Source organism: Monopterus albus, unplaced genomic scaffold (genome assembly GCF_001952655.1).
Source record: "Monopterus albus unplaced genomic scaffold, M_albus_1.0 scaffold216.1, whole genome shotgun sequence".
NCBI classification, from domain to species: domain Eukaryota; kingdom Metazoa; phylum Chordata; class Actinopteri; order Synbranchiformes; family Synbranchidae; genus Monopterus; species Monopterus albus.
The window spans coordinates 660,701-687,151 of record NW_018128096.1 but is presented as its reverse complement, the minus strand read 5'-3'; the positions used below and the strand labels follow the sequence as shown (position 1 = coordinate 687,151).

The following is a 26,451-nucleotide window of genomic DNA, read 5'->3' as shown; positions in this document are numbered from 1 at the left end:
AATAAAGGCTTGAAATATTTCACTTTGTGTGCAGTGAACTAATATAACATACAAGTTTCACTTTTTGAAACAAATTATTGAAATAAATGAACTTTTCCTCGATATTCTAATTTTTTGGCACATACCTGTATTTGTCATATGCACAGTTACGAAACATGTTTCCCTCTAACTGTTTGATTTGATTTGACTTATTTATTCTTTCAAGCATGTAAAGACAGTTGATATGTCAACACACATAATTTTACACATATCCAACAAATGCTAATCCAATATGTTATAACTGTTATGCCTTGAGATTCAACACCTCTTCTTTTGCAGCATGCTGACATGAGTGAGTATGTCAGATGACTGAACAATGCAGTGATGAGTGTCTGTGAACAGGTTATTGAAATCCTGAGCATGAAATAATAATAATAATAATAAATGTAAGCATTAAGACAGAAATGCACTTAAAGTATTAGTAGGCTACTCGATGCAGAAAAATGCTTTATTATACAGTATTTTATTATATTTAGAACCTATCATTCATGCACTTATGTAAAAGCAGGATTTGACTGTTGGTTGAGGTGCCAGACCTGTCTGTGCCTTCATTCCAGCACACACAAACATAATCATTTATGTGAGCTGGGAAAGCTTGTGTTTCTGTGGTCAGACTGGGATCAGTAATCCTGTAGAACCAGAGCTACAGTTAAAAGTTGTGTGTGTACTGGGCCTCATTAGCCTAGTTATAGTGGTACCCATATTGTGGTGGGAAACAAGGTCCCACATACACCACGAGAAAAGAGCTAATGCCCTGATTCCACTCGAGTTGGTTTTTAATTTGGGTAAAACTTCCACTTTAATGGTAGACGTGTGTGATATTCTTGACTGCTCTGTGTGGCCACAGCAAGAGCAATTAAGACAGTTTGATAAATATATTTGTATACTGTCCTATGTCTAGTTTAATGTTCAGTGTCTTATTAATCTTACTAACCTCACTAATCTTACCAGAAATTTAGTTGTTAGATTTCAGGAGCAACTGGCAGCCACTTCTCTTATGTTGTATCAGAACAGACTGGCATTAGACTTCATTCTGATTGAAAAAGGGGGTGTTTGTACTATGATTGGGCAACAGTGTTGTACTCACATCCCAAATAACACTGCTCCTGATGGCTCAATTGCTAGGGCCCTGACAGGGTTGAAATTTTATCAGAGGAGATGGCTGACTATTCAGAAATTAAAAATGACATAGATGATTGGTTTGTTAAAAAGATTTTGGCAAGTGGAAAAATTGAGTGATTTCTTAGCTACATCTTTTGTGGCAGCAGTTACTCTGCTGACCTTGTGTGGATGCTGCAGTATCCCCTGCATTAGGCATCTTTGTCTAAAGTGTATCACCACTGCCATTGATAAACGATATCCCAATATCCATGGGAAACTATGCCCAATGATCTCACTCACTGAGCCCGGTGAGTCTGAGGTTGAAGAGGACCCCTTGACGGGGAAGAAGACCGTGACCTCTCTACATATTATTGCTAAGGGTTAACAGATACCCACATATATTCTTGCATACACGTAGGTGATGTGGACTCATAGGTGTGTGATTGATTTTGATTATTGAGTAGAATTTTGTGATAAATGTGTGATACTGGAAGAAGATCTTTAGTCTCCAGCATAATGTATTCCTCCTGCAAATGTTATGATTAACCAATGATTGTTTTGCTACAAGTTGTTTAGACATTTTCCATGTTTTTGTCTGAAAAATGCTATAATTGCAATGAAGACCAGCTTACACATAGAAGCCTACATATAGGATCACTGCAACAAAGAACTGCTTACATGCCATTATTTTAATGTTATTATTTTAGATTTTTCCCTTAGGTACTCAGCTCTGGGCTTTCTGGTTTGGGGGGGGGGCTCTCTCCTCCTTGGATGCCTAGTCTGATCTGATTGCTCTGAACCGTCTACCTGATGGCAGTTCAAAGAGTGAATGTCCTGGGTGTGAAGTGTTCTTAATGATGTTCTAGGCTTTTTTGAGGCAGTGGGAACTGTGTAGTTCTTCCAGAGTGAGGAGAGGGCAGCCGACAATCTCCTGGGCCATATTAATGACCCTCTGGAGTGCTTTCCTCTGAGCTACTGTGCTGCTGCTATACCATACATATATACAGTATGTAAGGATGTTCTCAATGGAGCACCGATAGAAGGACACCAGCAGTCTCTGGGAGATGATGTTCTTCCTGAGCACCTGTAGGAAGTACAGTCTCTGCTGGGCCTTTTTAAGCAGTCCAGAGATATTCACACCCCAGATGAGATCCTCCTTAATGTGAACTCCCAGAAAGCGAAAGGCCGGCACCCTCTCCACACGGTCCCCGCTGATATATAGTGGCAAGATGTAAGTTTTCTTCCTCCTGAAGTCAACAATGACCTCCTTAGTCTTTGAGGTATTAGGGAGCAGATTGTCCTCTCTGCACCACACTATCAGCCTCTCCATCTCATCCCTGTAGGTAGTCTCATCCACCCCGAAGATAAGCCCCACCACCGTGGTGTCATGGTTAATTTACAATTAACCTCTTTTGCAAACAAGTCAGACTCTTCCAACTCTGCTGTAGCCACCATGATTTTCTGAGACTAGCATTGCGCCGTTGCCTAAACCAATTACTGGAGTGAAAAACTACTGATGCAAGCACACAGTAGATACAAAGGGACAAATATGGAACAGTGTGTCTTAAGGAACTGATTCTGTTATAAATCAAACACATATCTATGAAACAAAGCACTGACAAAAAAAAATGTGTCCAAAGAAAATATGGTTGTTGATGCATTTTTAGCATTGACATCATCAATGATGCCAACTAACTGTGGTAGCTCTACAGCCAATGTAAGGCTCAGTAAAGCCAGATAACCACACAGAGCCAGACTAAGCGCAACTCGCTTCGTGATACAGGCTTCTGATCAAACTGGTCAGACAGTCATGTTAAACTAGACAAAGAAAGTGTAATAGCAAATTAGCATGACCGATTACTCACCCTCATCATGTATACAGTGTCCTTTGATGAAGAACAAGCATATCTCCGTTTTATCTGAAAGGGAAAAAAATTACACTATGAAGTATATATTTTACACTGTTGTTTCAGACAACAGTTTTATCCTCCCATGAAAGTTTCTGCAGCTGGAATAATTTACCTCTGACCACCCTTTGTCTTTTCATCAGCCCATCATTCCTGGTGGCATTTTGCAGCTTGCCACTTGCAGCAGAAGTTAAGTCATTACTGGAACAAGCTTTATGCAGCCGTTGATGTGGGCCTCTGCTGCCCCAGTTGCCACCTCTCCCTCTGACAGCTGCTGAAGGTTTATTCGGCTTCCCTGTTTGTCTGTTGCTCTGACCACTGCTGCTGCTTGCATCAGTGTCGTCAGCAGCAGTAGAGATGTCACTGGTGGAAGAGTTTTGTTGACTGTTGCCTATGCTTAGCTTGTCAACAGTGTAATCATTTAAGGCATCAATGTCTGCAAGGATATTACTAGAGGAAGAGGCTTGTTGTGGATGGTTGCCAGGGTTTACTCTTTTTCCTCCTTTTGCCCTGTAGTCCCGCTGCCTACCTCTCCCTCCGTGCCATTCTCTTGTTGGTAAATTCAGACCAATTTTGCTGCTTGCAACAGTATCAGCAGCAGCAGGGGTATGACTGGTGGAAGAATTTCGACGGTTGCCCTTATCACCTCTATCACCTCTATTGCCCGAGACCTTCAAAGCCTTTTTATTTGTATAAACTGACTTCAGGGAGCTAATAATGTTATCAGGCACACCTTTATCCCGCAGGTTTTTTAGTGGCTGTGGAGCACTGAAAGCATGAGTCCTGATGCAGCTGCAGTCACGGTTCAGGTACTGTTCACAGATGTGCAGTCTTGTGCAATCATTTCCCGCCTGACACCCAAATTCCCCCAGACCATTGTTATAATCATGACATATCTAATAGAGAGAGGATAAGACAAGGAGAAAACATTGTTACAATCAAGCAAAGCAAAAAGCAAGGACAGCTCAAATCTCTTGTGAATAAATATTCTGTATGTTGGCAGATTTACAGGAGGCAGGAGTCTGTCATCATTCTGTAGCAGCAGTGTGCGCAGCTCCATCAAGCTCAAACTCTCCAGCTCATGCACTCCAAGTATCCTGACGTTGTGGTCGGAGTTCAGTTCATGAGAGAAACTGCATCCTGTCCTGTCATCATACAACACAACACACAGTTCACTCATGTGCTTGATTGTTATAGTTGCTCAGGAAAAGAACACATTTCTGTATAATATTTTGTAACTACAATATACTGAATTTACCTAAAAGAAAATTACTGAAAGATCATGCAGGTTTATTGTGTGCTAATATGGTAGCTGGAAAGTCTGACAGCAACAAAGTCAGTTCAAATAGTGTAGCTATTTTAAAGGTCACATAGCACTGTTAAATATTATAGTAGCAGCTATAAAGAGGTGTGGAACATGCTTATGTGCCACTGTGTCCTTGACTCATACAAAATACATATACACTAACATGCAGAGAAGGCTGAAGGTCACAAAAGTAACTGAAAATTTATGGCACCCTGTGACAAAGTGGGTGAGAACACTCCACTTGTCCCTAGGCTAAGTCATGTATGTTTCTTAATGCCTTAACCTGTGCGTTAAATGTTTGATTGTATTTACTAGGTTAATCACTCATTTTGTATGCTCTCTGATGTCATCAAGGATGTCATAGGGTTGATTGATACCAGGAGCTACTTAATCAGCTGAGGTGGACCAGCTGGGAGTGTGGCAGTGTGCACGTACTTGTAAGTTGCGTTGAGTTATTTTCAGTTGAGTTTTCTTCAGTTATGTGAAGTTAAACCATTTAGTTTGTTTAGTGATTTTGTTTGGCATGTGTACTTTGCTGGCACTTATTTAAAATAAATTACTGATTTGAGAAAACCTGATGCATTTTTCGAGTCTGTCTCCTACATTCCTGGCCGCTCAGAGTCAACCTACCACACACCCAGACTGTCTTTCTAGTCTGTTGCAGAAAATCTTTGTGCTGCTTTTTGATGTTCTAATTGAAAAAAGAACAATAAAACCAAGTAACAAGAGAGCATTTAACTTGAAAAAACAAGAATTTATACATGATAACACATACAAACTGCTAAAAAAAAAAATTAAAGGAACATTTAACATCACAGTATAACACCAAGTCGGTTAAACTTCAAGGATATCAATCTGTCCATTTAGGAAGCACAATGATTGTGAATCAGTTTCACCTGCTTTGGTGCAAATGAAAGTGACAACAGGTGCAATGGAGAGGTTTTGCATGTGGTGGCCACAGACATATGGTCTCTTCTCATCCTTCCTGACTGATTCTTTTCAAATGTTGTGTTTTGCTAGTGTTTTTGTCACTACTGGTAGCATGAGGCAGTACCTGCAGCCCAATCAGGTCGCACAGGTAGTTACTCAAAGAAGGTTTACTATGTCTCTCAGTACAGTCTCTCAGAGCATGGAGGAAATATCAGGAGACTGGCCGTTACACCAGGACAGCTGATCAGGGCCACAGAAGGGCAACAACCCAGGAGCTGGTCTGGTAGCCACTCCTTTGTGCAAGGAAGTATAGGAAGAGCACTGCAAGAACACTACAAAATGACCTCCAGCAGGCTGCTGGTGTGCATATTTCTGACCCAACTATCAGAAACAGACACCATGACGGTGGCACAAGGGCCCAACGTCCTCCAGTGTGACCTGTGCTCACAGCCCAGCACTGTGCAGCTCAACTGGCATTTGCCACAGAACACAATTGGTGCCCTACTCTTGTCACAGATGAGAGCAGGTTCACACTGAACACATGTTGGAGGTATGAAAGAGTCTGGAGATGCTGTGAAGAACGTTATGCTGCCTGTAACATCATCGAGCATGACCGGTTTGATGGCGAGTCAGTGATGGCCTGGGGAGACATATACTGATGGCTGCACAGACCTCCATGTCATAGCCAATGATACCCTGACTGCTCCGAGGCACTGGGTTGAAATCCTCAGAGCGATTGTCAGACTTTACACTGGCAGAGTGGGCCCAGGGTTCCTCCTGGTGCAGGACAATGCCCGGCTTCATGTGGCTAGAGGGTGAAGACACTTCCTGGATGATAAAGGCATTGATAACATTAAAGGGCCCTCACCTTCTCCTGACCTAAATCCAACTGAGCACCTATGGAACATTGTGTATTCTGCATCCATTGCCACCAAGTACCACCAGCTCACCAATGCCCTGATCCAGGTTTGGGAGGAGCTCTTCTAGGACACCATCTGCTGACTCATCAGGAGCATACCTAGACGTTGCCTAGGGTGCATATAAGCGCACAGGGGCCGTAAACACTACTGAGTCACATTATGAGCTGCCAAGATGAAAGTCACACAACTTGGATGAGCCTGAGATTTAAATATTTCACTTTGATTTTCAGTGTGATTTTGAATACAGCCCTCCATGGGTTGATGATTTTGGTTTCCATTGACCACTGTTATGTCACTTTGTTCTGTACAAATTATACAAAGTACATTAGTAAAGTTTTTCAACTTGAATGATTTGTTCATCACGATCCAATGTGTGATTTAAGTGTTACCTTAATTTTTTGAGCATTGTACTGTATATAGACACACCGTCTCAGTCTGTGGTATTTCTTTGTTGTATTATTTTTATATATAGATTAATACCAAAGACATCAAAACTATGAAATAGCACATATGGAATTGTGTACTAACTAAAAAAGGTGTTTGATTCTTCAAATTAGCCCCATTTGCATTGATGACCACTTTGCACACTATTGGCAATATCTTAACCTGCTTCATGAGGGAGTGAACTGGAATGGCTTTCAATTAAGAACTGTGCCTTGTAAAAAGATAACTGGTGGAAATTCTTTGTTTTCTTGTCTGAAATCACATTATGTCAAGACCCACCCAACTAAGTTAAGAGAAAACCACTGTCCATTATTACCGTAGACAAAGTTGAAAATTTCTACAACTGCAATCATAAAAATCAAGTTCAGTAAAGTACATATCAAAACTATGATAAATATAGAACTGTGTAGTGTGCAGAAAAGGTTAAAGCAAAAATATCTCATTTTATATTCTTCAAACTAGCCAGCCTTTGCTTTGATAAAGAAAAACCACTTGTAACAGATACTTAAATGTCAGTGTCAGACTGCTCCCTTAATATAAACTTTGAAGCTACCTTCAAAGTTGGACAATCAGACTTCTGCTGCTCAATGTGTTCAATTAGCCCGTAAAACTATACAATATGCCTGTTTATTTTTATGACAGAACCGTAGGCGAATTTAAACTTGCAAGGTAATGGAGCGGACCTTCCCAGTCGTAGCCTACCAGAATGCATCACGGGTGCAAAGGTCTTTGAGCCAGGTGGACAATATAATCACATTCAGTTGAACTACAACGCCAAAACAAACCTGAGAGGATATCATCCTTCATTAAATCGCTTATGGACTATAACGTTACTGGACGACAAACTGAATTAAAACAATAAAAGATAATTTAAAAACAATTCAAATATCTATAGTGGAGCAACAAGGTAAAGGCTCTATTCCATTATAAAGCCTCGTCCGGTTCTTTCAAACCAGGAACTCCGAGGGACGACTCAGACCACTTGAGTATATAAAAAATATAACCGTGCTGGTTTATTCAAAAAGTCACAGGCAAGAATTAACACTTCCAGTCCAGAGATCTTCCAACCCCAGGCTGCCCAAGCAGCCCGGAAGCAGAAAAGACCCCGAACCAAGCATTGCTATACAATATTAATCATTTCTGGGCTGTCGAACCGTGACGTCACCTGATATGCCAGCTTGGCAGCTGAGCAGAGCAGTAGACAAAACATGAAGAAAATAATGTGTGTGGCTGTTGTTTTCGTGGTGTGTATCTAAAACAATTTGACATAACATTACACATTAAGACAAATATTATGGTTACTTTTACCGTCATAATAACATTTGTCCCTGACTTCAGCCCTTCTCTGCCTTAACCAACCTTGCATTTAACAGCCCGAGGAGACATCCCGGCTACACTAACATCTTCTAATACAACAGATCTCTAATCAATATCTATCTAACTAAGAAATTACCTAACAAAGGCCTCCCAGACTACCTGCTCAGCACAACAACTACTTCAAGTAGCCAGGCTAGTTTGTGGCTAATCATGATTCATGTTACTTTAACCAAGCACACTTAACTGTTACCTGAACTGAGAGTATTGGCAGGATCCGCTGAAGAGGATGGCTTTACAAATGTGTAGCTTCATGCATGATCCCGGACAGTTTCTCTTATTGCACAGCGTCAGTGTGGTCCTGGCCACCACCTTCGGCTGCCCATTGAGACAATATGGAACAAATTTCTCTCGGTTGTTAATTATATCCGGATCACCGGAGCAGAGATTATACACCAGATCATCAGTGTTAACTGCTCCATGATTCGCGCAAATAAACTTCAGAATTTCTGACTCTGTTGCCCTGTTTCTGTCCATCTCCGAGCGACTGCTGGGTTCAAATGAGGAAGCAAAGTTGGGTATCGTTTATGGCGAATGGAAATCGAAACCCAACTACCGTATTTTTAGCCGGGGTTGATGCTGTAACGCTGCTGTTCTCCACTCGGGGGCGCTGCGGTATCATACGTCATACAACCCATTACTCACATGAGCTCAGAGATTTTTCTTGTGATTTAGAGTTGAACACAACAGGAGTTTTAATCAGATACTTTAATTATTTCCCAAAATTAGGCATATTGTAATTCATCTCTTTATGACCTTGTAAAAACATTATAGGCAAATTAATCTAGCTTCATTTTATTCATTTCTTTTTCTTACTTGAATCCCAGAAAACCCAATAAATATGAAATTAAATAATGGTCTATTAAAGAAAGAATGACATGAAAATGATTAACTTAAACTCAGGACAGACAATTTCAAGTGGTTATCATTTGTTGCACCAGTTATCTATTAGTGTTGCAGTGAAAACACTTAAATATAATTAAGTACATTAATAGTTTCAGTTCCACAATTATCACAGTAATAATTTTTTTGCTGCTGCATTCCAGCTGCATAAATAACAAAATTTAAAAAATTATACTTATTTTCAAGATTTTAAAAAAGGATACTTCAGCATTGCACTAAACAAATGTGATAACCTACATTTTATTCAGCTTCTGTAGAATTGTGTTTACTTTAAATGTAATTCTTTTTTTTTTTAGATAATCACAGAAAATCTCAATAAATAAATAAATTAAATAACAGAAAATGTATATGTCCACTTATTTTCTAGAACTCACTCTTCAACATCAAGGTGATCATACAGTCAGTATGGAATGTTTTCAGACCCTTTCAAGTTTTTCACATTTTGTTATGTTTCAGACTCATCTTAAAATGGATTCCATTCTATTTTCCACTCATCAATCTACACACTACTTCACAATCACAATGTGAAAACTGGTTTTTGGACCATATTGAAATTTTATTAAAAATAAAAGACTTAAATATTCCATTTACATATGTATTTAGACCCTTCAGTTAGTACTTGGTTAAAGCACCCTTCGGCGGCAATGACAGCCCCAAGTCTTCTTGAGAATGAAGCTGCAAGCTTGGCATACCTTTCTGTTTGAATTTTCTTCCATTCTTCTTGGGAGAACTATTCAAGGTCAACCAGGTTGGATGGGGAGCATTGGTGTACAGCCATTTTCAGGTCTCTCAAGAGATGTTCTATTATTTTTAGGTCCAGACTCTGGTTGGGCCACTCCAGGACTTTCACAGAGTTCTTCCAAAGCCACTCCTGTATTTTCTTCCCTCTATCCTGGCTAAGTCTCCCAGTCCCAGTTACAGAAAAACATCCCCACAGCATGATGCTGCCACCACCATGTTTGACCGTATTAACAAGGTGATGCTCAATGTCTCGTTTTCTCCACACATGCCGCTGGGAATTGTGGCCAGATAGTTAAATCTTTGTTTGATAAGACCAGAGGATTTTGTTTCTCGTGGTCCAAGAGTCTTTCAGGTGCCCTTTGGCAAACTCCCAGCGGGCTTTCATGTGCCTTTTAGTGAGGAATGGGTTCCATCTGTAAATACATTACAACACTAATACTTGTAAATGTAGTAAGTACTAAACAACAGTATGTACCTCTGTACACATTCAGCAGACAGATCATACAGAATATAAATCCAACATTCACTCATCTTTTAGTTTTGTTTTAGCCTCATCCAATTCTTGAGTGAAATGTCTATCTCTTTTGTTAAGTCAAGTCATTTACATGGCCCAAAATCACAAATTTGCCTCAAGGGGCTTAATAATACAACACCATATATTCTTAGAACCCTAATTTAGAAAGGCAACTTTAACAGGGCACTGCTTTAACAGCTAAATGCTGCACAGTGTTCACTAACTTTGTCTGTCTGTTTGGTGCAGTGCAGGTAGCATATGATGGAGAGGTAGGAGTTCATCCATCCATTCATTATCTATACCGCTTATTCCTGAATAGGAATAGGGTCGCAGGGGGCTGGAACCTATCCCAGTTGATACTGGGCATGAGGCACGGTAAACCCTGGACAGGTCACCAGTCTATCACAGTGCTGACATGTAGACAAAAAGTCCAGTACACAGTCAGAATCAGAATCAGAATCTGCTTTATTGGCCCGGTGTGTTAGACACACGAGGAATTTGACTCTGGTACATCTGATCTCAATGTGTATGTACATATAAAGTCATTTTAAATTTTCTATGCATTTCAAACTAGAAATATGCCACTTCATACACAACCCATATGTAATCCATCCATGGCAATATTTAACTCTTCATATTATTACATATGTATTAATTAGTAACAAAAATCATGTGAAGTCTATCCTGAGTTACACTTCCTGCTGTATTTTTAACTTCATGTCTATTTAAAGGATGATGGTTGAGCCAGTCATAACCGCATTTACATTAAGTTTTGATTTAAAATGCCAAACCAGCCTGTGTGTCTGTGTGTCTCTCTCAGCCTGTAGTTGTGCTTCTGCAAAGCGACCTAAAGCGATTTCCTGCTTCGGGTTTCCCTTTAAAAGGGGGCAAGGCTCAATGCTGGGAATTCACGTCATTTCGCCGTTTTACACACGTCCAAATCAAAGAGAGAGAGAGAGAGAGAGAGAGAGATATTTCCTTCTCTCTCTCTCTCTCTCTCTCTCTCTCTCTCTAGTCTTGCTCTTCCAGGAAGGGATTATTAACTAGCGTGCTGCCGACATGTGAAGGAAAAACACACAGACAAAAGAAGTTTTCATGTCGAGAGTCGTGCTATGGACCCAGCCAGCAGATAAAAAAGGAAATGCGGGCTACATGAAAAACAACAACAACTTCTCCCACAATAATAAGCCGAACAGTCGGGCTGCCACTTCTGCTGCCGCTGTGCGAATCTCTGTGAGAAAGAAAAGGAGCTAAAGAAGACAGCTAAACGGAAAAGTGGAAGGAGCGAAGTTGACGGGAGATAATGTCTGAATCTTCCTCCGCTGCGGCCAAGGTAACACCGTCGGCTTGCTCTCTTCTCTTTGTTTTCCATCAGCAGGTACTACTTTCCACTTCGACTCGGCTGTAATCCTCCTGCAGGGGTTTGCAACGCTGCCTATCAGCTCCTGCAGACGATGCAGCTGCTAAGGATTGCAGGCTGTAGTGTCGTTCACTTTTGTTTTGCTCGTTATCTGTTGCTCCTGCTTTGAGTTAGCCTCCACTCTGCTGCTGCTGCTGCTGCTGGCAAGTCGTGACTGTGCGTGACGCGCAAAACCGTGGATTTAGCGCTTCAAAAAGTGATTAGAGCTCGGAGCCAGACATAACACCTTTGCGCACAGGAACAGTAAAATAAACACCAGGGAGAAAGCCGTTTTTAATTAAAGGATTCTCTTTAAGTTACAGCAAAACAATAGAGATGAATAGGAGCTGGCCTATAACATATGTAGTGTGGTGGTACAAGACCACTTCTAGTGACAAACACAATTAACAAGTGACCAAACGTTTCACTTATTTAGACTACTAGATAAATAATACAGCTAAACAAACGATAACCTTGTCATTTTCAGTTTGTTTTGGAGCTGAAATGAATATTGAGCCACATAAAATTAATCAAATGCTATTTTAATCATCCAGTTTTGCTTATTGAGCAGCAGTGTCAAATATTTGAAAATTTGAGCTCCTCTCCTGTAAAGACATGCAGCTCATTACAAATACAATCTCTTTATATGTCTGCAACTAATGATTATTTTCATTAGTGATAGATATGTAGATTATTTTTACAGCTAATCAATGAATTGTTACAGATGCCAGAAAATTGCCCATTGTCTGGTGAGACATCTTATTGCTTGATTTGTCTGATCCCCAAAGATATTCAGTTTACAATGAGAAAAGCAGAATATCCTCACACAGGAGGAGCTGGAGTTAGAGGATGGGTGACTTGATTAATTGGTTTCAGCGATTAGCCATTGTATCTTTTGGTTTGGGATGGTTAGACAAACACAAGACATTTGAAGACCATCATCTTGGACTCTAGTAAACTAGTAAACAGTTTATAGACCAATCAATTAATCGATTAATAAAACAAAAGTTTATACTGTGTTTTGTTATACAGTATACTATAATAAAAGGAATCATCAGTTGCAACCATACATTTTAAAAATGAAATTATAAAGTGAATATTTGGGGTTTCTTGGCTTTTGGTCAGATTGTGCAAAGAATATGCAAATGCTTTGTGCTTGTGATGTTGTAATTGAAATGATCAATCATTTCAGTAATGAAGAGAATCCATAGTTGCAGTCCTAACATTAGAAAAGAAAAACGGTGTGGAATTAGTAGAGAATAATTCTCAGTACTGAGCCAAAGAATTAGTCAATTAATCTGCAACCATTTTGTTGAGTTGTCTCAGTTGTATAATTAAAAATGATGAATATGGTGAAAAGGTGATTATTTACTGCTTCAGGAACTTTGTGCTCTTTTATTTTCTGTTCTTTTACGTTGAATGTCTGTTGGTTTTGGAATGTTGGTCAGACTAATAAAGGCATTTCATTAATGAGAAAATCATTGATATAATCAGTATTTACACTTGGATTGGGGGTATGACAACACATGGAGCCTACTGACCATATCCTAACATTTTTCAAAGCTTCCACTTCAAACACTGTCTACTTTCAGAGGGTAGTGACCTTTTTCTGTCAGTGTCCCAGAACTGTTCCAAATCCTACTTTTAACTGGCCCAAACCATAGTCCCACATTAAGTCCCTTTTTTTTTTTGTACATTTTACATTATACATAAAGTCTATTATCTACAGCTTTTGGCTGTATCATTAGTTTTCCTTATTTATAATCTGTTGCTTTTAACTAGTGGTTGTGCTAATTGTTTATTGCTTTCTTTTTGGTCAGTAAATGCCTTGCTACAAAACTACATTGTAAATGCAAAATTTAGCAGTTAAACGTTGCATTGTGATTTAAGAGAAATAACACAACACATTTCCAGCTGTACTCACGTCTACAGAGCTGGACTAGCTCGACTTAATGCTAGAACTGGTTAATTAACCACCCAGCTATTCCATAATACTGGTGTTTGTGATTTTTTTTATCCACCCCATTTGGTACATCAGTGAGTGTTATCTATATAACAGAAACACCTGTCTGTATAACAAAACACAGTCAAACAGCAGTAAAAACCACAGTCTCCAAAATGATCATTACTCATTACTGGTCGAAGTTTACAGTTTAAAGAATGAACACTAAACTCAGTCACAGTCTTTCAGCCTGGTTCTTACTACAGATGTTGGTTCACAGCTGGCAGGTACAGGTGGAACAGGAAGGAGTGTGGGGGCTGCTTTCAGACAGAAGGTCCTCCAGAACCTGCTTTGATATGTGGCTCTTTACTTACTGAGATGTTATGGCACTTAGAATAACAAGCATAGATGTAGTTAACTTGAGTAACAAGTGTCACTTTACCCCTGCTACCTCTCTGCCTGCTGTCCACTTTGTGTGGGGGAGCCTTTTCACTACTGCCTCTCCTCTTGCTTGGAATTTTGCCTGTTTGTTCTCTGCTAGCTCAGTTAACTACCAGTCCAGAAAAATCCAACTGCTAATGCGCTACTGCTGGAATTTTGGGAGCGGGGGAAAAGAAGGATGATGTGTGCTGGTGGACTGATCAACAAAGGCTGCTCATGTGGCCTGCAGAGGGACCGGTTTTCAGGTGAATAGGTAGAAGATTTCTCTAGTGTGATCCAATGGCTAGTCAGCCTGTGCTACTTAACAAACAGCTCAGTAAACACAGAAAATATTAGCTAACCTACCGGGAGCAAAAACTGTTGTTAGTACCATTGCAGACTAGAACCAGAGCATGTGTATGCATGTCCGATAACTTATGAAATTTGATATCATTGGTTTGGTGTAGCTCTCGGGAGTTGTAGCTCTTGGGAGATGATGATCATGCATGTTGATGTTTTATTTCAAAGTGTACAAATAATTGTCAGGTGAAAAGAATGAGGTTGTGCTGAAGAAAATTATTATTAAACATTTCCATGGTAAACATATTTTCATGTGATATATAAAGGTAAAATCAAAACTATTAAAAATTGGCTAAAATTGCCAAAAATATTCCAAGACTCCCAATGACAAAGTCAGATATGGTGTTTTGTGTACGAGTTTGTCATCTCATCATTGAGTCTGATGTCACTGCATGACTGCAGTTGCATGCTGAAGAGAGATTAGCATTTCCCTCAGTTATCCATTTCTGTCAGTCTTCCACGACACACTGGACTTGCCCTCACCTTCATTCTGTAGCCCACTTCTGTCACATATCGCTTTCCCTTGTCTGCAGTTGTCCTTATTGCAAGCTTTGTGCTAACTATCACTTTTCCCTTGAGTCGGAGCTGTGTGAAGGCTGCAGAAGCAGAAGAGAAAAGACTGCTTCCTCTCTTTGGACAACTGACTATTTAGAAAGTGGATGTCAACCTGGGAGAGAGAAGCTGTTAGCTCTGAGAGGAGGAAATGGAAGACTGGGAGATTATTGCCTGGCTTCCACAGGAAATTCCTTGCACATGCAGTTGGTGCGCAGGTTTTAGAGTGGCTAGGCGGTGAAAGTGGAAGGAGAAACGGCAAGAAACTGAGGTGGCTGCTTTCTCTGTCCCCATTTACAAGAAAAGAAAGCAGTCAATACAGAATGACCACAAAGTAGAAAACCTCACACTTTAACCTAGATTCAACAAATCAGCAGAACTATAGCCTTGTCTAAAATCTCTGTGCTTCCTGGAGAAGAGGTGCTCCTAATATTCTGACCCTATCATGTCAGCTGGGGAGGACAAAAATACAGAGACATGTCTGAATATAATGTAGTCCAGTACAACACCACCTTTAACTATGACCTCAATAATAAACATATAATTAAGTTTACACATTTATATGGAGCCCGGAAGGGGACATAAAAGATTAATGGTTGACTTTGCAAGATCTTGCAGTACTTTTGTAGGATCCCACAAACGATTTGATTCTTGGGCCCCTCCTATTCAATTTGTACATGCTTCCATTTTTTCAAATTTTCCAGGAATGTAGTGTTGCTTATCATAGCCACACAGATGACACCCAGATATACTTAAGGCTCTCACCAAATGGCTGTGGTCCTGTAGACTTATTATGTCTGTCTTAAAAAAGTGAACAACTGGATGCAACAAAATTTCTTTCAACTAAACAAAGACAAAACAGAGAATTATTTTTGAAAGAAGGAAAGAAGGCTGGCAGTCAATGATTACTTTAAGTCTAAGACACTAAAAACTAACACCTGTGCCAGGAATCTTGGTGTAATAATAAACTTTCTGTCGAAGCGGGATTTAGAAAAGCTCATTCATGCTTTTGTTTCTAGTAGGCTTGACTACTATAATGCATTTCTGATTGGCCTCCCAAATAAAACCATCAGGCAATTGCAACTAATTCAAAATGCTGCTGATAGAATACTGACAAACACCAAGAGGAGAGAACACATTACTCCAGTCCTTAGATCTTTGCACTGGCTTCCAGTTAAATCCAGACATCATTTTAAGGTCCTACTTATTGTCTATAAGTCTCTCAATGGTCTGGGACCAAAATATATTAGAGATGTGTTTGCCGAGTACAAGCCTGGTAGGTGTCTCAGATCTGCAGAGACTGGTCAGCTAGTGGTGCCCAGAGTTCGAACTAAACAAGGTGAAAGTGCTTTTAGCCATTATGCTGCCCGCAGCTGGAACCAGCTTCCATTAGAAATTAGATCTAACCCCAACTGTAGCCACTTTTAAAACTAAGCTAAAGACTGTTCTTTTTTTACACTGCTTTAAATTAATGTTTCTTATTTCCACCCAATGTTGCACTTTATGTAATTCTATTTTTCTTTTGTCATCCAATAAGGAATGACCAATTGACTTCATTATGCTGTTTAACAGAAATGCTGACTTTATAGACATTGATGTTGCAAATCTTCTTGAAGAAAATACATACGCCTTTGGTTACTCAGAGGTTAGTCTTGGACAGACTGACATAAAGGGGTACAAAGTATAGTGAGAACAGTGAGAATCCCACAGTCTGCTACAGGTATACTGGAAGTACTAAATATCTACTTATGCATGTTGCTACTTGTACCGTTATGTAATTGTTATATTTAAGTAATTTTTGTTTTGTACTTGCATTCTGTTTTATCAATATATGCATTTTAATGCTTTCTCTTTATGTGCATTTTGTATGGCCTTTAATGTTGTATCCATTTGTGTGGATTGTGTTAAGCACTGTATGAATGTGCTAAATATACAGTACTTGCCTTGCCTTGATTTCGCAATCACAAAATATTTTTATGGTACAGGTTGTATGGTTAAAGAATATGTAAGGTTCTTCTAACACACTTGAGATGTCTCTTGACAAAATGAGATATCACCTCATTAAATCTTAATCCTCAGGCACTGTGAAACAACCCTGATGTACAGTGATCACCAGTACACCCGGGAAAAACCGTATAGACAGGAAGTACTTAGGATAAACCGCTGTAGCACTAATTAATTGCATTCCGTGAACCCCTACCTCACCTAACAGCCTACTTATTATACATCTCCATGTCAGATACAGATACTACAGCGCCAAATATAAACAGCAGACTCATGCAGAGACCACAGCCATCAAAAAAATGGTCACAGCATGACTGGATAAGCTATATGATGATAATGCATGTGAGCTGGCAGTCGTTTGACAAGTGCTGAAAAGGTGTCTCTGACCACATATGTATGGACAGCGCTTACAACTGAATCATATGTGACAGTGACAGTCACCTACCATTATATAAGCAACTGAAAAATACAGAATGCTGTGATCTTATTAATTAGTGTCAAATAGTTCCCATCAAATATCGAATAGCGTTTTAGCTTGAAATGCCCATCTCTACTTTCTGGCACACTTGAGATGTCTCTTGACAAAATGAGATATCACATCATTAAAGCTTAATTGTCATGCATTGTCAAAAAACCCAGATTTACAGTGATCAGCAGTACACCCAGGAAAAACTGTATAGATAGGAAGTACTTAGGATAAACCGCTGTAGTAGTTTCCCTAGTGGTAGTTGTTTCCTAGTGGTGGTGATATTGGCCTGTGTCCTAAAGACTCATTTCTGTAAAACAGTGAAACAATTTCAAGATACACCTGGAGGATAAAAAAAGAGACACATAACATAAATAAGGCTCTGCTAAATTATTTGTGACATGTAAAAACAAATGCAAACACTTGCACAGAAAGGCTAAAAACAGCTGCAGAACAAATGATTTCAGGTTGGATGTTTTGGGTTAACTTACCCTAATGGTTGATGGAACTGTAGGGCACAAAATGGCAACTGGACAAATCCCATGTGGCCTTGCTCTTAGAGACTACATATTAGTGCCCCTATTGGCTTCTTGGAGACTAACATGCCATATATGAGGCTAAACCAACCTGTGTTTACTGGCTTCCTACACCATCACTCTCAGGGATTCCCCCCCACATCTGGTTACTGTACAGTAAGAGATGCCAAAAAATGTGAAATAAACAATTACACTAAGGTTCAAAACAACTAGAGTTGTATGAGGTGTCTAAATCAGACATAACACCTAAAATAATGAAACATTTGCATATAAACCATGGGATAATGAGATACAGTACCAAGAGATGTAAAATGCTAACAAACTGTCTACAGATCCCTGGAGGTTACTCAGTCTCAGTCTTGAATATAAACATTTTATACAGTTAAAAAAGAGAAAAAAGTTACCAGCATATAAACTAATACTTTTAGGAATCATGTCATGTTAAATGTTAATATACAAGACAGTCAGTGTGCTGTCACTATAAATATAGGTCTCAGAGTTTTTACTGTGTCTCTGCTAACAAATTATTCTGCCACCTCAGACAAAAATCCTGCATAAACACTTTAGGAGTGAAACATTAAAAACTTGACATCTAAATAATTACTAGCCCACAACAGGCCAAACCCTACAACATAAATAACGATGAATGTAATTGCGTACCTGGGAGATGCTACACTGCACTCTGTTGTTATTAGCATTTTACCAAACAGTTAGCATGCCTTCCTGTAAGCATCTTTGAAACATGCATAACATATGCTACATATTGCAGCCAGAAACTCAAATGTACTTTGCTTATTCCTGCATTGTACTTTATTTCTATATCTCACCATGAAATAATGCTGTAATTACAGTTTCATTGTGCAATCTGTCAACATAATTTTTCTGCTGTTCAAAAACTACAGGGGGGTTCTTGTTGTATATGGATTAACAGGTTAGCCAGATAATTTTGTTAACAATTTCTCATGATCCCGGACCTGTTGGTTCTTAGAAAGTCTAACAAGATATGTTGTCTGAAAAAAAATTTAGAAAAAATCAACTGTACTTAGATTTCTAGGTCGAAGACGTTTCACCTTTCATCCAAGAGGCTTCATCAGTTCTGACTGACTGGTGTTGAGCCGGAGATATTTATCCCTCTCAGTGGTGTTTCAGAAGGCCAACAATGTTGTTGCAGCCCAGTTTCGGTGAGAGTCGTTACCTGTCTTTGAATCCTCCCCTGTCGACCGACGCCTATCGTCCTGGTGGGCATGTTTGGGCAGAGATCTGTTTTGAGATCTCTGCCCAAGCATGCCCACCAGGAGGTTCTGTACCGGAAACAAATTCCTTGTGTGTAACATACTTGGTCAATAAAGGTGATTATCCGTTTAGCATACTCACTAGGTCCTGTTTTAGTCTACACAGATAGGGGGTCTGCAGCTCAGACAGCCCCATTGTTCAGTGTTCATTGATCAAGGTGCTGCCTGTGAAACACACACACACCTAGGTTAGATCACATTTCAGCAAGTAGACGCAGGCAGGGGTTGACCTGCTCACGCCAAATGGCCAATAGGACTATGAAGTGTGAAATGTTGTACCTCTGTCCAGGGCGGGCTTAGCCCAAGAAGATAAATGTAATGAGAAAACGTAACTCATGGTTGAGAGAACGGATTTCCTCCGGGAGCTCTGTCGCTCTGATCCCAGCGCTGTATGGCTTCACCTGTGCCCAGACTTTGAGTAAACTTTCAGTTGATTTTATACAGTCCTCTCCTGTCTTCACTTCTCACGCTTTCAATAAAAGAACTTGGGTAAAATATAACGAGTGAATTCTCACCCCTGCATTTCATGCACATTTTACTGCTGTGAATTCATACTTAACCTGAAAAAAAAAACACTTGGAATATGCAAGGAGTGGGAATCCTTTTTGACAGTTTAAGAAAATGATCAGTTTTCATCAAAAGGACATACAATTATTGTTAATTGTTTGTAGGAAAAGATTGAGAAGTACTGTAATGCTGCACAGAGTCATTTGATTATTGAGGCAGAGCTATGAACAAAAAATAACAAGTAAAAGTAATATGTTATGTTACAGTGATACCAGTTTGCTGAATATTCTTGTACTGTACTTAGCCTACCTATAATGCAGAGATGAAGTAAAAGGAATTTGAGTGCATACAATTTCATCATCTAAACAATTACTAATAAATGAAGATGATATAGACATCTTATGTGCACTGGAATTCCTTTAACTTTGTAAGTATATTGTCCTGCTCTGGCTTGTCACTTTGTTGGTCGTATGAGCATATTTACACATTTGACAAAGTAAGCCGTCATTTCAAAGCAGTGGACATGTGGTGAGATTAAGTATTTAAATGGGATACTTCTGCATTTAATTTGTTAGCCACTTCTGTCTGCATTTTGCAGAGTTCTGCCTTTGCAGTTATGTCCAAATGAAATCTTTAGATTCTTGCTGCCCTCCAGCAGAAGCTCTCTCTGTTATGGTGACAGAGTGTGCTTTCTACTGCATACAGCCAATCAGAAACCAGCTGATTGTAGTTTCAGCTGTTCGTATACTGTAGAAAGTCTAGTCACTGACCATGAGAGCATGCACTGATCTTGGATAACTAAATCCAGGTTTTCTAGTCCACAACACAGATGGGTGTTGAAGAACTGAATTATCCGGATAACCCTAGCTGCTCTGTTGGGCCATAAAGCATTACTAGTAATGCATTACTGTAATACTATTCTTTTAACAAGTAGTGTAAAAAGTTACAAATAAAATTTCAGTAATAATATTACAGTTACTCCCTCCAAAAACAACTCATTACAATGTTACTTTTGTTGTCATCACAGCAAAGATTGATTTGAAATCCGACATTTAAGATTCATAGTAGTCCCGCTTGCAAACATTATTTATCAACACCGTAAACAGTAAGCTAGCTTGGAAGGTGGAAGTGCTGGAAATACTTGATTTTATCAGAATGAAAGGTGATAAGAACATTATTGTAAAATGTAAATTGTGTGCAGGTAGCAGTAAGACTCTTTCCACTGTAAAAGACACAACCTCAAACCTCTTGAAACATTTATTAAGACAGCACAACAATATGAAGCTCATGGAGATACACCCCAAAAAAGATGAGCCCTCAGTGGCTGTGCAGGATGACTGTAGCCCTTCAATGGCTAAACAACCAAAACTGGATCTTAATCTCTTAATCGTCCACAACAGGCTATAACAAGTGGCAACAAGCAACAAAGAATTAATGAAGCTTGTGGCTGGATATGTGGTGGATGAAATGTTGTCCATTTCTACTATTAACTCTCCATCTTTCAGACATATCCTTGGGAAAATACCAGTCATAGACACCTGTGGACCCCTAGGTAAAAAAAAAAAAAATCATTTACAAGATATTACCAATCTGTGGGGTGTAATATAACGAGTAGTGTAATGAATTACTTTTGCATGGAGTAATGCGTAAGTAAAATAAAAATGTACATTTTTGAAAAGAGTAACAAGTAAGGAGTAATATATTACATTTTTTGAGTAACGAGCCCAACACTGCCTAGCTGGCATTAGAATATCCAGGATTTCTCATTAGATCTAGGATCTGTTTAGCGATGTACAAAGAATACCCACTAGGTCTCTCTCCTATGCATGTGTGACTGTAATGACAGTGTGGTAAAGGAAGAATGTATTCTTCTCTTGCTCCTTCCACTTCCGCTCATTCGACTTCTGCATACGCTCGACATACTCGGGGGTTTCCATGTTGGTGAAGAACAAGAAAAATACACCACCATTGGTGCTGCTGTGCTATAGATGCTGCCATCTTAAATTGCTGGCTGGACCGTGGTCGAACCATGTCCAGCAGTGACAGGTCCGTGCATGGCCCATGTATCTCCTACGATGATGTAGTGATTGCAGCACCGCCTTGTTAATGTCCCTAAGCACCATGTGTGCAAGCTGCCTGCAGTGTTACATATATCCACCAGGTAGAGCAGTGTTTGTTGTAGTTTACTGCGGAAGCTGACTGTTACAATGTCCAGAACTACTTTTGGATGAATATAGTAGGACTGCCGGACCAAGCTAAGGCACTTAGTTGGCAGTGGCTGCCTACATATTAATCAGATTCTACACCATCTATGGATAATCAAGCCATCATGCCTAGTTTGACAGATGCTGTATTATATTTCTCTCTCTCTCTGGTGATGGACATTGTTTACAGTTTGACTATGGACAAGTTTATCAATAAAAGTAAGAAGTCAGCGTTAACATGTAGACAGATTTTGTGCACAGTAATCAAAAGGGTTTGCTGTTATAGTGCTGAAACAGTTAGTGGAGTTATTGATGAAATGCTCTAATCATTTACCAAGTAAAGACATTAAATCATTTGCTGGTTGAACTTTTTCATATTTTCTGCTTTTCTATGTTTTTTTTCTGACAGTGTTTTGACTGTCAGACAAAACAAGTGATTTAAAGACTCAAGATCCAGAACATTTTTACTATTTTCTGACATTTTACAGATCAAATGAGTGAAGTTAGCATCTTGTCAGACAGCACATTGCTTAATTTTGGACTTTACTGCAGTGCAAAGCAACACATGTTGCATTCTGTATATTTGCATTACCAGAATGTGTCTTCAGGTCGGTGGATCAATTTATTAGGGCCGTGACACACCAAGCCGACAGTTGGTCATTGGTGAGAGAGACCACACTGGTTGTCTGTTCAGCTTAGCGAATGAATACATGAGAAGAGAACGGTTTGGGGAAAGCCCCTTCAGCCGGTCACTGGAGAGTCACTGTAATATCCATGTTTTCACACATTTAATGTAGTTTTTCACCTCCACAACCTCCTTTCTTCTTCCACAACCAATAGACCAAGGGCAGAGAATCAAATCAAATCAAATTTTATTTGTATAGCACCAAATCACAACAAAAGTCATCTCAGGACACTTTACAAAGTAAGGTCTAGACCTTACTGTTATCAATATTATTACATAGGGAAAACCCAACAAATCCCCCTTGAGCAAGCACTTGGCGACAGTGGGGAGGAAAAACTCCCTTTAACGAAAGAAACCTCTGACAGACCCCGGCTCTTGGTGGGCGGCCTTCTGCCTCGACCGGTTGGGGTGAGTGGATAGAGACAGGGAGAGAGAGAGGACACACTACGGGAGAGAGGAGACACAAAGTTAGTGATGTGTAATGGTGGCATATAGAAGCATAGGGAGAGAGAGGAGAGGAGAGGAGAGCAGGTGGGGAGGGGAAAGAAACTCAGAGCATCATGGGGCCCCCCAGCAGCCTAGGCCTATAGCAGCATAACTAAGGGAAGGCTCAGGGTCAGCTGATCCAGCCCTAACTATAAGCTTTATCCAAAAGGAAAGTCTTAAGTCTAATCTTAAAGGTAGAGAGGGTGTCCGCCTCCCGAACTGAGACTGGGAGTTGGTTCCATAGGAGAGGAGCTTGATAGCAAAAGGCTCTGCCTCCCATTCTGCTTCTGTGGACTCTGTGGAGAATGCATTTGCAATTTATTGTCAGACATATTCTCAATTAGAAGCAGCTACAAACAGCAGATGTGTTAAATGACGGCTGCTTTGTTTACAGCTTTCACTGTCTAGCTCTTCTTTTCCTTTCTGAATGGTGAATACAGATCCCGCGACCTGCTGGTAGGGGGAGTTATTTCTCTCACACAAGTACAGAATGTATGTGATATTTGGCCATTGGTTGTAGTCTGGGGGTGGGTTCAAGTGCCGCTTTTTCTGGCCCAGTAGTGTAGAGGAGTATACAGTGTGTTGAGATGAGACTAAGGCTAGCTGATGCTGTGGGTGCATGGTGAGGTGAGTTGACGTGGGGTTGTTTGGGTTCAGGGCCGGAGTGTCATGGAGCTTTGTGAGCCATGCTTTGTGTCTCTGTGTCTATTCATAGCAGGAGAGGAGCTCTTTCAGTCCTTCTACAAACCCGCTGCCAAACTCTACTTCCTCTCCCGTCCATGCTCCCAATGTGAGGCCAGCCACCCGAATGGAGGATGAGCCTGCTAGGCTGCCTGCGCACCTGCGTGAGTCACACACACACTCTCACACACATAGACCCAGACACATGAGCAGTGACTCCACACACATTGATCAAACAGATTGATTTTTGTTAGTGCTTTTAGTATTTGGCACTGTAAATGTTTCTGTTTGGTTCATGTGGTCATCTGGGAAATCAGATTTTTATCTGTACTCATCCCAGAAAACACCCGTCAATCAAGCAGTATAGGTGGGACTGTTACTCTTGACAATTTGGCTTCTGCAGGTGGCAATATCAAAATTTAGAACAATAAACAGACTGCACAACAAAAACACTATAGACAGTGTTATCAAAGGAGATGAGCCAACATAAGTAAATAAAAATGTTGCAGAATACTGTGTTAATGTTAAAATCCAGCTGGCCCAGTCATGATATACCTGTCAGCTGTGAGTAGATCCGAGGTCAGATACCTGAACTGTACACACCTTCACTGGACCAGAACTAACAGAGCTGTTGCACTGGAATAATCAATAGTTCCACAGCAGTCATACAATGCCTTGCAAAAGTATTCATACCCCTTGAATTTTTCCACATTTTGTCACATTACAACCACAAACTTAAATGTATTTTATTGGGATTTTGTGTGATAGACCAACACAGAGTATTGCATAATTATGAAGGAAAATGATATGTGGTGTTCCAAGATTTTTTACAAATAAAAATCTGAAAAGTGTGGCATGCATATGTATTCAGCCCCCTTTACTTTCATATCCCTAAGTAAATTCCAGTGCATCCAACTGCCTTCAGAAGTCACCCAATTAGTAAATAGAGCCCACCTGTGTGTAATTCATTCATTTTCTACCACTTAGTCCCTGAACGGGGTCATGGGGGGGGCGGAGCCAATCCCGGCCGGCAATTGGGCGAAAGTGGGGTACACCCTGGACAGGTCGCCAATCCATAGCACATAACACATAAACGAACAACCACACACGCACTCCTATGGGCAATTTAGAGACACCAATCAACCTAAGCTGCATGTCTTTGGACTGTGGGAGGAAGCCGGAGTACCCGGAGAGAACCCACGCAAGCACGGGGAGAACATGCAAACTCCACACAGAAAGGTCCCAGGTGGGGCCCGAACCCAGAACCTTCTTGCTGTGTGGCAACGGTGCTAACCACTGCGCCACTGTGCTGCCTGTGTGTAATTCAATCTCAGTATAAATACAGCTGTTCTGTGATGGCCTCAGAGGTTTGTTAGAGAACATTAGTGAACAAACAACATCATGAAGACTAAGGAACACACCAGACAGATCACCACTGGTTGTGGAGTAGTTTAAAGCAGGATTAGGTTATAAAAACATATCCCAAGCTTTGAACATCTCATGGAGCACTGTTCAATCCATCATCCAAAAATGGAAAGCGTATGGCACAACTGCAACCTACCAAGACATGGCCATCCACCTAAACTGATGGGCTGGACAAGGAGAGCATTAATCAGAGAAGCAACCAAGAGGCCCATGATAACTCGCTGCAGAGATCCACAGCTCAGGTGGGACAATCTGTCCACAGGACAACTATTAGTTGTGTACTCCACAAATATGGCTTTTATGGAAGAGTGGCAAGAAGAAAGCCATTGTTGAAAGAAAGCAATAAGAAGTCCTGTTTGCAGTTTGCTACAAGCCATGTAGGGGACACAACAAACATGTGGAAGAAGGTGCTCTGGTCAGATGAGACCAAAATTGAACGTTTTGGTCTACATGCAAAACGCTATGTGTGGCGGAAACCTAACACTGCACATCAACCTGAACACACCATCCCCACCGTGAAACATAGTGGTGGCAGCATCATGCTGTGGGGATGCTTTTCTTCAGCAGGGACAGGGAAGCTGGTCAGAGTTGATGGAACGATGGAGCTAAATATAGGGCAATCCTGGAAGAAAACCTGTTAGAAGCTGCAAAAGACTTGGGACTAGGGCGGAGGTTCACCTTCCAGCAGGACAACGATCCTTAACATACAGCTAGAGCTACAATGGAATCGTTTAGATCAAAGCATATTCATGTGTTAGAATGGCCCAGTCAAAGTCCAGACCTAAATCCTATTCAGAATCCTATTCAGAACTCAAAGCACACATTAGGTTGCGGGCTGAACAGGATAAAAAATTATTGAACAGACTAAAACTAAACGTTGTTTGAACATAAATATGAATCAAAACAGACAGGATACAATATTATTCCAAAATAAATAAACCCATCCATCCATCCATTTTCCTCTGCTTATCCGGGACCGGGTCGCGGGGGCAGCAGTCTAAGCAAAGATGCCCAGACTTCCCTCTCTCCAGACACTTCCTCCAGCTCCTCCGGGGTAATGCCGAGGCGTTCCCAGGCCAGCCGAGAGACATAGTCCCTCCAGCGTGTCCTGGGTCTTCCCCGGGGCCTCCTCCCGGTGGGACATGCCCGGAACACCTTCCTAGGAAGGCGCCCAGGAGGCATCCGAAACAGATGCCCGAGCCGCCTCAGCTGGCTCCTCTCGATGTGGAGGAGCTGCGGTTCTACTCTAAGGGTGCGCCTGGTGACCGAGCTCCTCACCCTATCTCTAAGGGTGCGCCCGGCCGCCCTGCGGA

At 40.6% G+C, this 26,451-nt stretch overlaps 2 protein-coding genes across 3 annotated transcripts in view; one reads left to right on the top strand and one right to left on the bottom strand.

The window, feature by feature from the left end:
- The window catches only part of LOC109971146 (poly [ADP-ribose] polymerase 12), a 40,337-nt gene extending 31,775 nt beyond the window's left edge, over positions 1 to 8,562 (bottom strand). Inside the window, exons 1-4 of the mRNA XM_020619226.1 lie at positions 8,215 to 8,562; positions 4,057 to 4,192; positions 3,163 to 3,943; positions 3,006 to 3,059 (exon numbers count right to left, since the gene is read on the bottom strand). Coding sequence (XP_020474882.1) covers positions 3,006 to 3,059; positions 3,163 to 3,943; positions 4,057 to 4,192; positions 8,215 to 8,498 — 1,255 coding nt within the window. The 5' untranslated portion in view covers positions 8,499 to 8,562. The remainder of the gene's footprint in view (positions 1 to 3,005; positions 3,060 to 3,162; positions 3,944 to 4,056; positions 4,193 to 8,214) is intronic.
- Positions 8,563 to 11,178: 2,616 nt separating this feature from the next.
- etv6 (ETS variant transcription factor 6) overlaps positions 11,179 to 26,451 on the top strand; it is a 67,507-nt gene continuing 52,234 nt past the window's right edge. Inside the window, exons 1-2 of one of the 2 annotated variants that reach the window (XM_020619169.1) lie at positions 11,179 to 11,512; positions 23,748 to 23,877. In XM_020619169.1, the coding sequence (XP_020474825.1) occupies positions 11,483 to 11,512; positions 23,748 to 23,877 (160 nt within the window). In that variant the 5' untranslated portion in view covers positions 11,179 to 11,482. The remainder of the gene's footprint in view (positions 11,513 to 23,747; positions 23,878 to 26,451) is intronic. The other variant, XM_020619170.1, reaches the window with a different exon arrangement.